Below are 13,466 nucleotides of genomic sequence, written 5' to 3' on the forward strand. Positions count from 1 at the left end.
TTTAGAAACGGATTTTGCCCAGAGAGTAATGGAGGGAAACACGGTTTCACAGGGCAAGAGAACAGCTCAGCACACAAGAGTCTGTTATAAAGGGAAATGTACTAAGTTTTTCTATTAGATAAGCTGGGGGAGGGGCGCAGGCTTGCCATCTCGGATTCTCAGAAGGATAAGGCAGGAAGCTCACAAGTTCAAGAGCTGCTTGGTCTCAGAGACAAGGCAAGGCTACGTTGGATAAGTGAGTAAGAGTCTCAAAACAGAAGTCCAGGAACTGGAGGGGGTGGACGGCCCGGAGGCCGCGGCTGCGTAGCAGAGGACCTGGACTCTTCTGCTGCGAGCACCATGTCAGGTGACTCATGTACGTAACTCCAGCTCATTCTCACATGCACACACACACGCGCGCGCGCACACACACACCTGCCACCACCTGATAAATCCGTACACATAGTTTAAAACAATAAAAGTCAGTCTTTTAAAAATAAATAATAAATAATACATAAAAAGTAAAATCCTAGGACTTGGGGTATAGTTTAGTGGTACAGTGTTTGCCCAGACTCTGTGAGGTTCTGGGTTCAATCTTTAATACCACAAAAAGAAAGAAAAAAAATCCAGTTAAAGCAGAACTCTTGTGATGACTGAAGGGGATTTTCTCTTACTCTGCTGTGAAGGAGTTTTGCCTGTGGGCTCATTCGAGGAAATAAGGGGTACGCCCTGAGCCTCTGACCCTGCCTGCCATATCTCAGGGTTCTTTTGTACATCGGGGTTTCCTGGACTCCAGATGCTAGCGTGGGTGTGAGTTTCCATACTGCACGTCTGAGGAACTGAGTCTCCCTGTGCCAGAACTGCCCTGCTCTGCGGGAAGTGGAGGAGATGGCTCCGGGCACCGAAAGCTGACCGCTTGATTTTGATCTCTAGAACCCACAGTGGAAAGAGTGAGCCAGCTCCCATGAGTGCCACATGTGTCCCTGAGAAACGTGTGTGAGTGAGTGAGCTTTCAGGTAAACATGTAACCACATACATACACACAAGAAAGTAAAGAAAAAGAAACCTTAAAAAATAAAATAAAATCACCTTGCCGGGCAGTGGTGATGCGCACCTTTAGTCCCAGCACTTGGGAGGCAGAGGCAGGCGGATCTCTGAGTTCAAGGCCAGCCTGGTCTACAGAGTGAGTTCCAGGACAGCCAGGGCTACACAGAGAAATCCTGTCTTGAAAAAACAAAAAACAAAACAAAACAAAAATCACCTTGATTTTATAAGGAAAAGAACTGGATATCCTAGGATTAGGCAAAATGTCTATGCTTTAGGAAGAAGCAGCTTTTTTTTTTATCTCAAGAAACTCTACTGAGCTGTGTTAGCACCATGACAAAGATGTCATGACACAGACTTGTGCATATGCAAGTAAGTGCCTTGCGTACATGCACATGTGTGTGTGTGTGTGTGTGTGTGTGTGTGTGTGTGTGTGTGCCAGAAGTCGATGTCTGGTAACTCCTCAATCATCTTTTTCATATTTTTTGAGACAGTGTCTCTCACTGAACTTAGAGCTTAGAGATCTGACCATGCTGGCTGGCCAGGAAGCCTCAGGTCTCCACAGCCCTAGTACTGGGTCAATGGATGATACACGCTGCCTCCTTCGGCTTTTCCACGGCTGCTGGGAACCAAATCCCAGGCCTCACACCTGCACGGCGAGCACTTTGCAGCCTGACCTCGGCTCCAGCCTATTTTCCTCACTTGAGCAGTTCCTCACTAAGAAATATTTTAATTTTTCCATAATACTTTGCCTAAGAACAACAAATACTCCTTTGAAAAAGGAATAAAGGAAATAACCATTTATTGACAAGTACCACAAACGTGAAATAGGCCACGGCGAGTCAGGGAAAGGTTATTAACACCAGAAACATAAAAGACCCAGAAAACCTCAAGAAAACTGTGAAGAAAGCGTCCATATGAAAGCAGACAATAGCATTCGGAGAATTGTCATAAATGATAAAGCACTTTACAGACCAAGTACTTAAGGGTAGATGAAGAAGCATCTATAATAATCACTAGCATCTGAATATAAGCTGCATCAGTCCCTTTGGTATGCTATAAAGTATGCAATTTTAATTATGTGATTTTCCTGGCTAATTTCTGCTTCAAAAACAGTAAGTACTTCTGCTTACAAGGCGGCAAGACAAGAAGTTTTCTCAACCTCTCCTAGGCACGTTGTCATCAAAATTTAAATTACCAGAAACATGCCCTTTAGTTAAATTACAATTAGCCCTGGGATGTAGCTCCTGAGAGCCCACTATGCGCCAAACACGGTTGGCAGATACTGAACAACAGTTGCATCTAGAAAGCACTTTTTCCTGCCCGGGGTTCTCACAAGTGACATTTTCAAACAGGCTGTATTTGTTTTCTAAGCAATAACCGCATGTGCTGAATACATCTATTATTATAAATTGCTCCTACTCAGGAAAATCTTTTAAAGGACTTCAAAATATAATCTGTTGTATTTTCATATAGGATACATTTCGTATCAGTTACGCATGGGAGTCAATCAACAACAGTAAATATAGACAGATTGTCTAAGAAAATACAGCAGCAATTGGAGGGGACAGGGAGGGAACATTTGTCAGAGATGTCCACAAATAATTAATTCTTTTAGCACATTGAAGATACCCTCTTAATATCGCAGCCTCTTTTGAGGGGACACTCATTACTTCCTGACCATCTGTCATTTCCTCCCCAAAAACATAATTAAGGTTTCACCCAATCACACATTAGAAAGGATGCAAATGTGGATGGGTAAAGCAGTATAGAGAAGTTAACATCACCACATTTTGTTTAAAAATTATGAAATTCAGATTAGTCTTTCGGGTTCTAATAAAGCACTTATTTTCTTAATCTTTCCCTGTTAAGTCATCAAATCATGCTTGAAATATTAAAAACCATACACAGAGAGAGTACACTTACAGGTAGTAGAGTTTTCCTGCAGGGGTGAGTTCCCTTTTCCGATAATCCACCCCAGAATCCAGCTGGACCGTATTGCAGTATTCCTAGAATGCAGACACAAAAAAACCCATCTTTTAAACCAGAAACAGATTTGACCCAAGGCCCACTCACTCCATGAGGTAGAACCCATACCCAACACTGCTTGGATGACCAAGAACCAGAGTCTAGATAGCCCAGGGATAATAACAAGCAAATGCCAAATAAACAGTCTCAAAAAATAAAAACAATAAAAATAAGAATGATTTAATGACCCCCTAATGATATTCTGCTATATTCATAATTAGAGATTTATTCAGCCATCATCAGAGAAGTTTCCTTCTGCAGCAGATGGGAACAGATGGGAACAAATACAGAGACACACAGCCAGATAACTCACAGACACACACACACACACACACACACACACACACACACGGGTTGGGGGAGAGAGACCTTAGGACACTCAGCCCTAAATTTGATGTCTCCATTAAGCCCTCCCCTAAGAGATCAGGGAGGAAAAGCTACGGAAGACGAGGCAGAAAGATTGTAAGAAACAGGGGGGCAGAGGACACCAGGAGAAGAACTCCCTCTGAACCAACTGGGCCAAAGCTCATGTGATCTCTCAGAGATGCGGCACCAAGCTCAGCCCTGCCCCAGGTCCTCTGCATATAGACTGTGGCTTTCAGTGTAGTGTTTTTATGGGACTCCAGAGTGTATGACCATGTAGGTCTATGATTCTTGTGGCTTCTTTTCCGCTCTTTTCCTTCCGTTGGTTTGCCTTGTCCAACTTTGATCTGGTGGTTTTTGTTTTACCTTATTATACTTTATTTTGTTGTGTTTTGTTGTTAGAAACATAAAATTTAAAAAATGCTTTGGAAAAATGATCCTGACAAGTGAAAAACAGAAAATTCCCTAAGGAATGTGTGTGTGTGTGTGTGTGTATGAGTGTGTATGTGTATATATATGTGTGTGTGTGTGTATTTATGTGTATGTATGTGTGTATGTGTGTATATGTGTGAGTATGTGTATGCGAGTGTATGTGTATGTATACATATGTGTGAGTATGTGTGTCTGTGGTTCCTGAGATATTTCAATGAAATAATATAATGAACTTAGAAAACAATTTAACTCATGTAAGATTCATAAAATTGAAGTTGCAACATTAAATATTGCCAAGTCCAGCTTGTCCATGCCAGGGATGGCATGGCATAGTTCCTGCCCCTGGAACAGAGCCAGCAGGGTGTGGGCCTCCGAGTGTCAATGGTCACTGGGGGCATAAGATTTGTTTGTATAAATATATATATCTTCATGTTCTCTTCAGGAAATGCTCTCCCTGCCAAGGCTAATAACACCATGATGGTTAGAAGCAGAATGAGCCCAGGAGGCAAGGGTGCATCTGTGTCTCAGCAGAATGGCAAACTCTGAGACCTCAGAAGAACAGCCCTCAAGGCTGTGAGAAAGAACTCTGAAAATATGAGTTCATAAATATATAATTTCTCAACAGTACAAAATATAAGGATACAATATGAGTTGTATGAGGGGAATGCACGAACCTGAAACAGAGGCACCTGTACTATGAGCCATCTTGTCAGAAAGGTACAAAGGCAGGCAGATTCCTGAGTTCAAGGTCAGCCTGGAACAGAGCTGGTTTGGGCCCAGGCGAGGGGGAAATGGTGATCTTAGGACGGGATCCCACCCAGCTAGATCACTGTCTTTGCTTACAAAGGCAGGAAGATCTCTGAATTCATTTGCAGTGTTTAAAATAATGTGCTTGCTGTCTCCAAGAATCAAGGGGCTGGGGTGATGGGATGTTGATTCATGGGACAATCAAAAGGGAACCTGGGGTAATGACTGAATTGATATGTAAATGAAAGACTGGGCTTTTGATCTGCAAGAGATGAGCTATCCAGAGAGTTATTAGAATTGCAAGTGAGAGCAATCTGGAAACCTGTCTCCAGCAGAAAACAGGCTGTCAGCTTGTACCATACAACTTGGCCTCAAGTGCTTTCTTTTGATGCCCTCAAACACCCCTTCTCTCAGGAACCCTTCACCAAAAGAAGCCAAGGCAGGTGGCACCTCTTTTGAAAAATATATACAATGCCAATAAAATAACAATTTAAAAGTAAGTTTTGTATTATGTTTTTCTGAAGCTTTGCCAAATCTGTGCTGTTGGTAAATTTCCCCAAGTTCCTACATTTGAGATTTGGCAGTTTTCTAAGAATAGCCAATTTCTATTACTCTTGGAAAAGAAGGTAGAAGCTACCAGAAAGAATACTTCAGCCCAGAAGTGGAAGACAAGCAGTCTGCTCTGACAGACAGCAGCTGTGCTGACATTTAACACCAAATGACCACACTCAAGTGATATTCTCTGCAGACCCACCTTCATCCTGAATATATGCCAGTCCCTCCCTCCTCCCTCCTCTCTCCTCCCTCCTCCCAGCCATCAAGTTGTCAGTGTCCTTTTCTGTTCTAGAAGTCTCCTTCAACCTGAATCATCCTGCATCAATAACCCTTTCTTCACCCAAATAATCTTTTCTTCCATCCTCTCAGCTGAATATGTACATGTAAATAACACACGAGCACACATGCATGTGCGCACACGACACACGGACATACACACACACACACACACACACACACACACACACATACCACTCCAAATATCTTATTGCAAAAACTCATGAACTTTGCAACACCTACCTGCATTAATTAGGATTTTGTGGGATGGAGGGAACGTGTGTACATATATACATACACATAAACATACATGCATATGTGCATACGTGCATACAATACATACATGTTTACTGAGCAGCAGACTAATCCAGGGTGTTTAGGACACATCAAGAAATATTTATAGCATGTCCTTTTAGTTTGTATTAAAAACAAAAAGTGAATTTTCAAAACCTTGATGAGGAAAAGTATCTTTTTGACTTTATATTTTTTATTAATAAAAACTGCACTTTCAAATCTCTTAGGACAAGATACTGAGAACAGACAGCACTTCCAGAACAGTTCAAACACCTCTTACCCTTACATGTTCTTACAATGTGTTGCTGATATGTCAACCATTAAGAAACAGGGCCCATGAGAAGGTGGGAATGCTGGGCACACCAGGGCCTGCTATCAACCCAGGCACAGTTCAGGAGTCTAAGGTATGAGGGCTGTTATGCATCTAAGAACAACCTGGCTATAGTGCTAGGGCAGGCAATGCTGCAGAGACAGACCCTGCAAATGAACTCCTAAACACTGGACCTGGGGACTTTGGGAGAGACTATTTCAAAATACGAAATATAAATAAGGCTAAGGGTCAGCTCTGTGATACAAGGCTTGTCTAGATGCAGGAGGCCATCTACTCAGTCTCTAGTAACAGGGAAAAAAGGAGGAAAGAAATGGAACTAATGATAGATACCAAACACTGGACATGACGCCCACAGCACCTTCCTAGCTAGTAGTTGGACTATTTCCTCGGGTACCCTGAAGTGCCAGGTAAGTGTCGCACTGCCCAGAGGTCACCATGCCACAATAAACCTATGCTCTCCATGAAAAGATCCTGCGCTGGATCTGCAATCACATGAAGACATGTTGACAGGTCCCCAGCCATTCCCACCACGGCCATCACCACGGTGCTGAGGAAGTTGGATGAACAGCTGAGCCCACTAGAACTAAGGGCTATAGGAAGTAACTGCTTTTAAGCCTGCACGTGTTACAGACATGGGCTGTCCACCAATGAGTCATGAGAGCACACATACGGTCTGGGCACACCTGGGAGGCAGCATCTTTCTTTCTCCCAAGGTGCACTGCTGTAGAGAGGCACAGGGCTCCATCTCAACGGCCCAGGGCAGAAGACCACCACCCGTAGTGGCCACAAGAACCCATCCTCAGGATGACCAGTGAGCCGGAGGTTGAGGGGTTTCTTCGCGACTGAAGCCTATTCGGGACATATCAGTATAGTCTAGGTAATCTTGACTTACGAGCAGAGATCCAGAAAACTAGATTAGAGGGTAGGTACATGGGCAGTATTAACATTATACAACTGCCACTGTAAATTTATTTTGCATAAAATAAGCTCCATGCGACTGGACCTCTGAAGGAATCAGAGCCTTAGCAGCACACGTTCCAAGAACGACCCCTGAACCTAACAAGACTGTGGCTTCTTAACTGCCGTCATAGACACCCGGGCCTTATCTCTTAAATCCATTCCATGCCTCACTTTCAGTACTGCCTGTGACGCATCACTGCAGAAAAGAAAGCAGCATGGTGCAGGCGCAGGCGCAGGCACAGCATGGCGCAGGCACAGGAGCAGCATGGCGCAGGCGCAAGCACAGGAGCAGCATGGCGCAGGCGCAGGCGCAAGCGCAGCATGGCGCAGGCGCAAGCGCAGGCGCAGCATGGCGCAGGCGCAGGCGCAGCATGGCGCAGGCGCAGGCGCAGCATGGCGCAGGCGCAGGCGCAGCATGGCGCAGGCGCAGGCGCAGCATGGCGCAGGCGCAGCATGGCGCAGGCGCAGCATGGCGCAGGCGCAGCATGGCGCAGGCGCAGCATGGCGCAGGCGCAGCATGGCGCAGGCGCAGCATGGCGCAGGCGCAGCATGGCGCAGGCGCAGCATGGCGCAGGCGCAGCATGGCGCAGGCGCAGCATGGCGCAGGCGCAGCATGGCGCAGGCGCAGCATGGCGCAGGCGCAGCATGGCGCAGGCGCAGCATGGCGCAGGCGCAGCATGGCGCAGGCGCAGCATGGCGCAGGCGCAGCATGGCGCAGGCGCAGCATGGCGCAGGCGCAGCATGGCGCAGGCGCAGCATGGCGCAGGCGCAGCATGGCGCAGGCGCAGCATGGCGCAAGCCCACCATCCCATTCTTGCCTTGCTACATAGGACCGATTAAAAATGAAAATAAATGAGAAGAGCCATGCTCATCTATTGGTCCCTACCTCCATCTCTCTTCTCTTCTACTTTGAATACTGTGGAATGCCCGAGGAAAGAGATTTACCCTCCTCTTTACCCCTCCTGTGACAGTGAGCGCTCAGCCGCCAGCATGATTAAAGAGCTGGTCTTCCTCCGCTTCTCTGAGGAAGCCATCCTGGACTATGGGCGAGGGCAGCCATTCCTCTGTTCCTCCGCTGCAGACAGCATTATCCCAGGGAGCCTGTCCGTGCGGGGCCATGTACCTGCCAGGTTCTGTATCTCTTCTTGACTACAATTTACCCTATATGACCCAATATTCCTAATTTAGCCATAATTTCTTCTCCTTTTCTCTCTTTTTCTTTCTTTCCTTATTATTATTTTTTTCGGTATTTAAAATAAGGCTAATGGGAGTTGTACGAGCTTCAGTTTCTTCCTGGGTAGCTAACTTCTCAAATGTGAGTGATTAAGCCGCAGCTATGATTGCATTTGTACTTTCTGTAATCACCACCAAGGAACACCTAATCAGCAGCTAAGATCTGTAACCAAAACCCCGGGATGTGAGCTCTTAATTGTCTGCAGGAGATTAACTCCCAGTTTATATTTTTAGAGGAAAAATAAACGTCAAATCTTCAGATTGTTTGCACTTAAGCTAGCCTAGATTCTTCAAAGCGCTTTGCAGAAGGGTGTAAGAGGCTGGAAGCTACACTCTCTCCAAGTTGAGGACAAACCTAAAGGACCTAGCCTGTAGGTCGGCCCCTAATCTCCCAGCACCCTTTCTAGCCCCGAGACCTCTTAACAGCGCTGGTTTTCATGCATAAGCACTATACTAATCAGCCTCCAAGTGAAATTTATTTTCAAATAGCTTGTGTATTTATGTACAAAGGACAAATACAATTAAATAATCTGAAAATGCAATTAGGAAAATCTGGGGGAGAACAGGAGGGAGATTTCGTATAGCAGAGAGCACAAGTCAAAGGCCTTTGACTTTGGAAAGAAAAGTCTCTGAATAAAGTCGCTGTGCCTCAGTCACTGGTGCTGTCCTCCAACCCCTGTCATAGTTACAGCAACTTCAACTCGGGATGAGCCCTTAGGGACCAGGGTCTCCTAGTGGCTTTCTATGGCTTCTGCTTCACTCCCTGTCGGTGCTGGGGCCAGAGCTCAGAGGAGCAGCACTTGCCCAATGTGCACTCGACAGGCGCTAGGCCCTTCCTCGGGACCAGGAAGGGAAAGCCATACATGTTTTCCCAGTTTGAACAAGGGAACAACAAACACAGTAGAGAAACTTTTAAAACCACAACATATTGACCTCTAAGGAAAAGGTCATGAGACGATGTGCCCATGCTGCTTCACATACACTTTATTTAAAAAGTAATAGCTTACTGTAAAATGAAAGAAAATATGAACGTTGGGAAACAGCAGCACAAGTTGGGTATTTTTAATTTATTCATGCTTGTTTTGTGTGCTGGTGTTTTGCCTGCACATGTCCCTGTGAGGGAGTCAGATCCTCCGACTACAGCCATGTGGGTGCTGGGAATTGAACCTGGGTCCCCGGGAGGAGCAACCACTGCTCTTCCCTGGTGTTTTTTTGAGACAGGGTTTCTTTGTGTAGCCCTAGCTGTCCTAGAACACACTCTGTAGACCGGGCTGGCCTTGAACTCACAGAGATCTGCCTGCGTCTGACTCCCGAATACTGGGATTAAAGGTATGTGCCGCCACGGCCTGGGCAGTCAGTGCTCTTAATGACTGAGCCATCTCTCCGGCCCCCTGACATGGGTTCTTATGTTACCTAGGTGACTATGTTAAATAGAATGTTGAGGGATGAAACCATGAGCTTTACATTGGTTTTACCTATTATTAAGTAACAAAAAGAAAAATAGCTGAGACTATCCTGTTTCAGAAAATAAAGTATTACAATACCTCTTACTGCTTAATTCTTCTCAAAATTGTATCTTTCCGAACCAAATATGTGATTCATTCCATTCTTACTATTAAGCATGAGCACATACTCGCACAAACACAAGCACATGCCCACCTCAGCCTCTACTTAAAGGCATAAAAGCAACAATAGGCCAGGCATAGAGAGGCATGCATGCCTTTAATATAAGCACTCAAGGGGCAGAGGCAGGCAGATCTCTCTGAGCTCCAGGCCAGCCTGCTCTATATAGTAAGTTCAAGGCCAGCCAGGGCTACATAGTGAGATTTTAGTCTCCAGAAAAAAAATTTTTAAAAAATTAAGTAAATATCCTAGTCCCTTAAAAATGTCCGCTAATAACTATAACAAAATAACGAGGAGCTAAGCCACTGCTCAACCATGATGATGAGCTAAGCCAAAACAATGATGAGGAGACCTCAGTGGTCCTGGCTGCTCTTTGAGGATGAGATCCCCACCCAGGACCCACGTGATGATGCAAACTGTCTAACTCCAGTTCTAGGAGATATGAACTTCTCTCCTGGCCTTTGAGAGCACCAGGCACATAGGAGGTGCAGAGACACACCGCAAGCAAAATACACACACACACACACACACACACACACACATACTCACATTCACACACTCACACACACTCACACACACACACTCACACACTCACATACTCACATACTCACACACACACTCACACACTCTCACACACGCTCACACTCTTACACACACTCACACACACACATACACTCTCACACACTCACACACTCACACACACTCTCACACACACACTCACACACTCTCACATACTCACTCACACACACACTCACACACTCTCACACACTCACACACACTCACACACACACTCACGCTCTCACACACACTCACACACACATACACTCTCACACACTCACACACTCACACACACTCACACACTCACACACTCTCACACACACTCACACTCTCACACACTCACACTCACACTCTCACACACACTCACACACACATACACACTCTCACACACACACTCACACACACTCACTCACACACACTCACACTCACACACTCACATACACTCACACACACACACACACACACACACACACACAGCATGAATGCAATGAGAAATGGCAGATGAGCTGGGGATGGAGCTCACTTAGTACAGTGCTTGCCTAGGGTGTAGGAAACCCTGGGTTCTGTCCCCAGCCCCACATAAAACCAGATGTGGTGTCACATGCCCACAACTCCAGCAGCCACTCTGCAGAGACAGAAGAGCTGGAAGAATAGAGCCAGACTCAGCCACACAGTGAGTGTGAGACCTTGTGTCCAAACGGCTGCGAAACAGATGGCTGTACAGGCGATCCTAAGCTCAATTAGTTTGATATCTTGAAAGTTTTATGAGAAGAAATAAGCCTGGGTATAAACACAGCAATGCTTTATGCAGACTCTAGCACCTTTTATGCTAAGAACAGAATTCCATGGGCAGGGAGCAAGTGCCAGGGGCAAGCTGGGCCAGGAAGAGGAGTGGACACGGCTTCAACTTTCTAAGCCAGCGTTCGTTCCAACGGCTTAAGTTTCATTGGAGATAAACCATGTCCTACTATTTCTAAAGCTTAAGAATGTGTGTGTGTGTGTACATGTACATGTGTGCATGTGTACGTGTGTGTATACGTTTGGGGTGTGATTGTGTGTCCTGCTGTGTGACTCTCCGGCTAACTCCATTGAAACAGTCTCTCGCTAGAGCTGGAGCCGACTGGTTCTCAGGTGCTGTGTCCTGTGGATCTCCCTGTCTCCATCTCCCACACTGCTGGGGGTACAAACACCTAGATTTTTATACAAGTCTTAAGAATCCAAACTCGGGTCCCACTTGGACAGCAAGCACTCCTCATACTTGAGTCATCTCTCCAGCAACAATGATTAAAAATACATAGCTTCGGCATTGTTTCGCTTCTGTCATTAAGATGTCATACAAACACTCCGAACTTCTGCAGTCCAGTGTCACTTCCACCTCCACACAGGCACCAGACCCCTGACTCCAGCAGCACAGACTCTGGCTTGGCTTTAGAGCTTTATGTAGCAGAACCATACAGAATGCCCTCCTGCACGGGTCTTCCCTCATGCGTGTGAGATCCCTGTTCCCAGGCATCCCGTCACTAATTTATCTGACGCTCTATCATGTGTGTTTTGTGAGTCTGCCAGAACAGTCACACTCCTGTGGCTCTGTTTATTTATTTATTTGCTTATTTATTTATTGGTTTGGGTTTTGGTTCAAGACAGGCTCTCTTGTAACCCAGGCTGACCTCTAAGTCACCATATAATGAAAATGATCATGAAGTCCTGATCCCCCTGCCTCCGCCTCCAGAGGCTGGGATTTCAGTATGTTCCACAGAGGGCAGCTTGTTCCACTGTTCATGACATCTGAGGCTTCAGTTATTTAGCTTTACCGGTAACATAGCAACGAACATTCTTGCATGTGATTTCCGCTGTGGTGTGTCCATGCTCGTGTTAGACAGACCCACGACAGGAACCGTTGGACCACACAATGAGAATATGTATGCTTGGTTTCAGGGGCCATCAGCAGCTTTTTAAGATGGCTGTACTGATGCACACTCACACCGGTGGTGTGTGAACACCCCGTTTATCCGCTGCTGCTGGGATTATAATGAAACCTGTCTGTATATTTCAGAATCTCATGATGTAGCCTGGGATAGCCTTGAACTCATTACTTAGCCCACATTGGCTCAAACTGGTGATCCACCTGTCTCAGCTTCTAAAATGCTGAGATTACAGGCATGTACCACCATTGGCTTATAGTTGGTGTCTGTGTCTGTGTGTCTGCGTGTGTTTGTGTGTGTGTGTCTGTGTGTGTGCGTGCGCATACATGTACACACATGTATGGTACACATTAGCATGCCTTTGAGTGTCAAGGCCTGAAGTTTATGCTTGCTCGCCCACTCTCCACTTTACTTTCTGAGGTGTGCCCTCTCGCTGAGCCTGGAGACTGCTACTCCGTACCAGTGTCCCTAGCCAGCTTGCTCCAGGGACCCCAAATCTGCTTCCCAAGTGCTGGGATCACTGGCAGCCATCACACCTATGTGGCTTTTAAAAGGCTTCTGGGGACAAACTTAGGCCATCGCGTTTGTGCAGCTAGAACTTCATCCGCTGAGCTAACTCCACAACCCCTCACGACTGAATTCTTAAACATGGAGACCACTTCCTTGAAATCGTCTCATGTTTCATAAATATGCCATGCTGTTTTATATCGCAAAATGTGCCCTCACAGTTCAACAAGTACCTGCCAACTTCAGTACTTATCTTGGATCTGCCTAACAAATACAAGGGAGCTCTCACTGTAAGCTGCCGTCCAGGTGACCGGGCAGTTAGTGATGGGCGACTTAGACAGTCCGATAGATTCAGGTATTCACCTCAGGTGAATTTTCTTTTCATTTTCTTTTCATCCCAACCATTGGAAAACTTTCCAATTTGATAAGCTGATTTCTGCTGCTAATTACTTAGTTGTGCAATTTTTTCTATCTATCTCTCTTTTATTTTGCAATAAAGGGAATTGACTTCTCAATAAGATGTTTCAGAATTTCTCCTCTTTCTAAAATTAACACACACCTCTCAGTACTAACTCTCAATGGCCCAAATTCCCTGAAACAAAAGACATAGACTA

General features: G+C 45.7%; 1 protein-coding gene across 3 annotated transcripts in view; it reads right to left on the reverse strand.

The window, feature by feature from the left end:
• Positions 1 to 13,466, reverse strand: part of Afg1l (AFG1 like ATPase) — a 157,473-nt gene that overhangs the window by 47,909 nt on the left and 96,098 nt on the right. For all 3 annotated transcript variants that reach the window (XM_052163885.1, XM_052163887.1, XM_052163886.1), the window contains one exon: positions 2,950 to 3,032. In XM_052163885.1, coding sequence (XP_052019845.1) covers positions 2,950 to 3,032 — 83 coding nt within the window. The remainder of the gene's footprint in view (positions 1 to 2,949; positions 3,033 to 13,466) is intronic.

This window comes from Apodemus sylvaticus, chromosome 19 (assembly GCF_947179515.1).
Source record: "Apodemus sylvaticus chromosome 19, mApoSyl1.1, whole genome shotgun sequence".
Lineage (NCBI taxonomy): Eukaryota > Metazoa > Chordata > Mammalia > Rodentia > Muridae > Apodemus > Apodemus sylvaticus.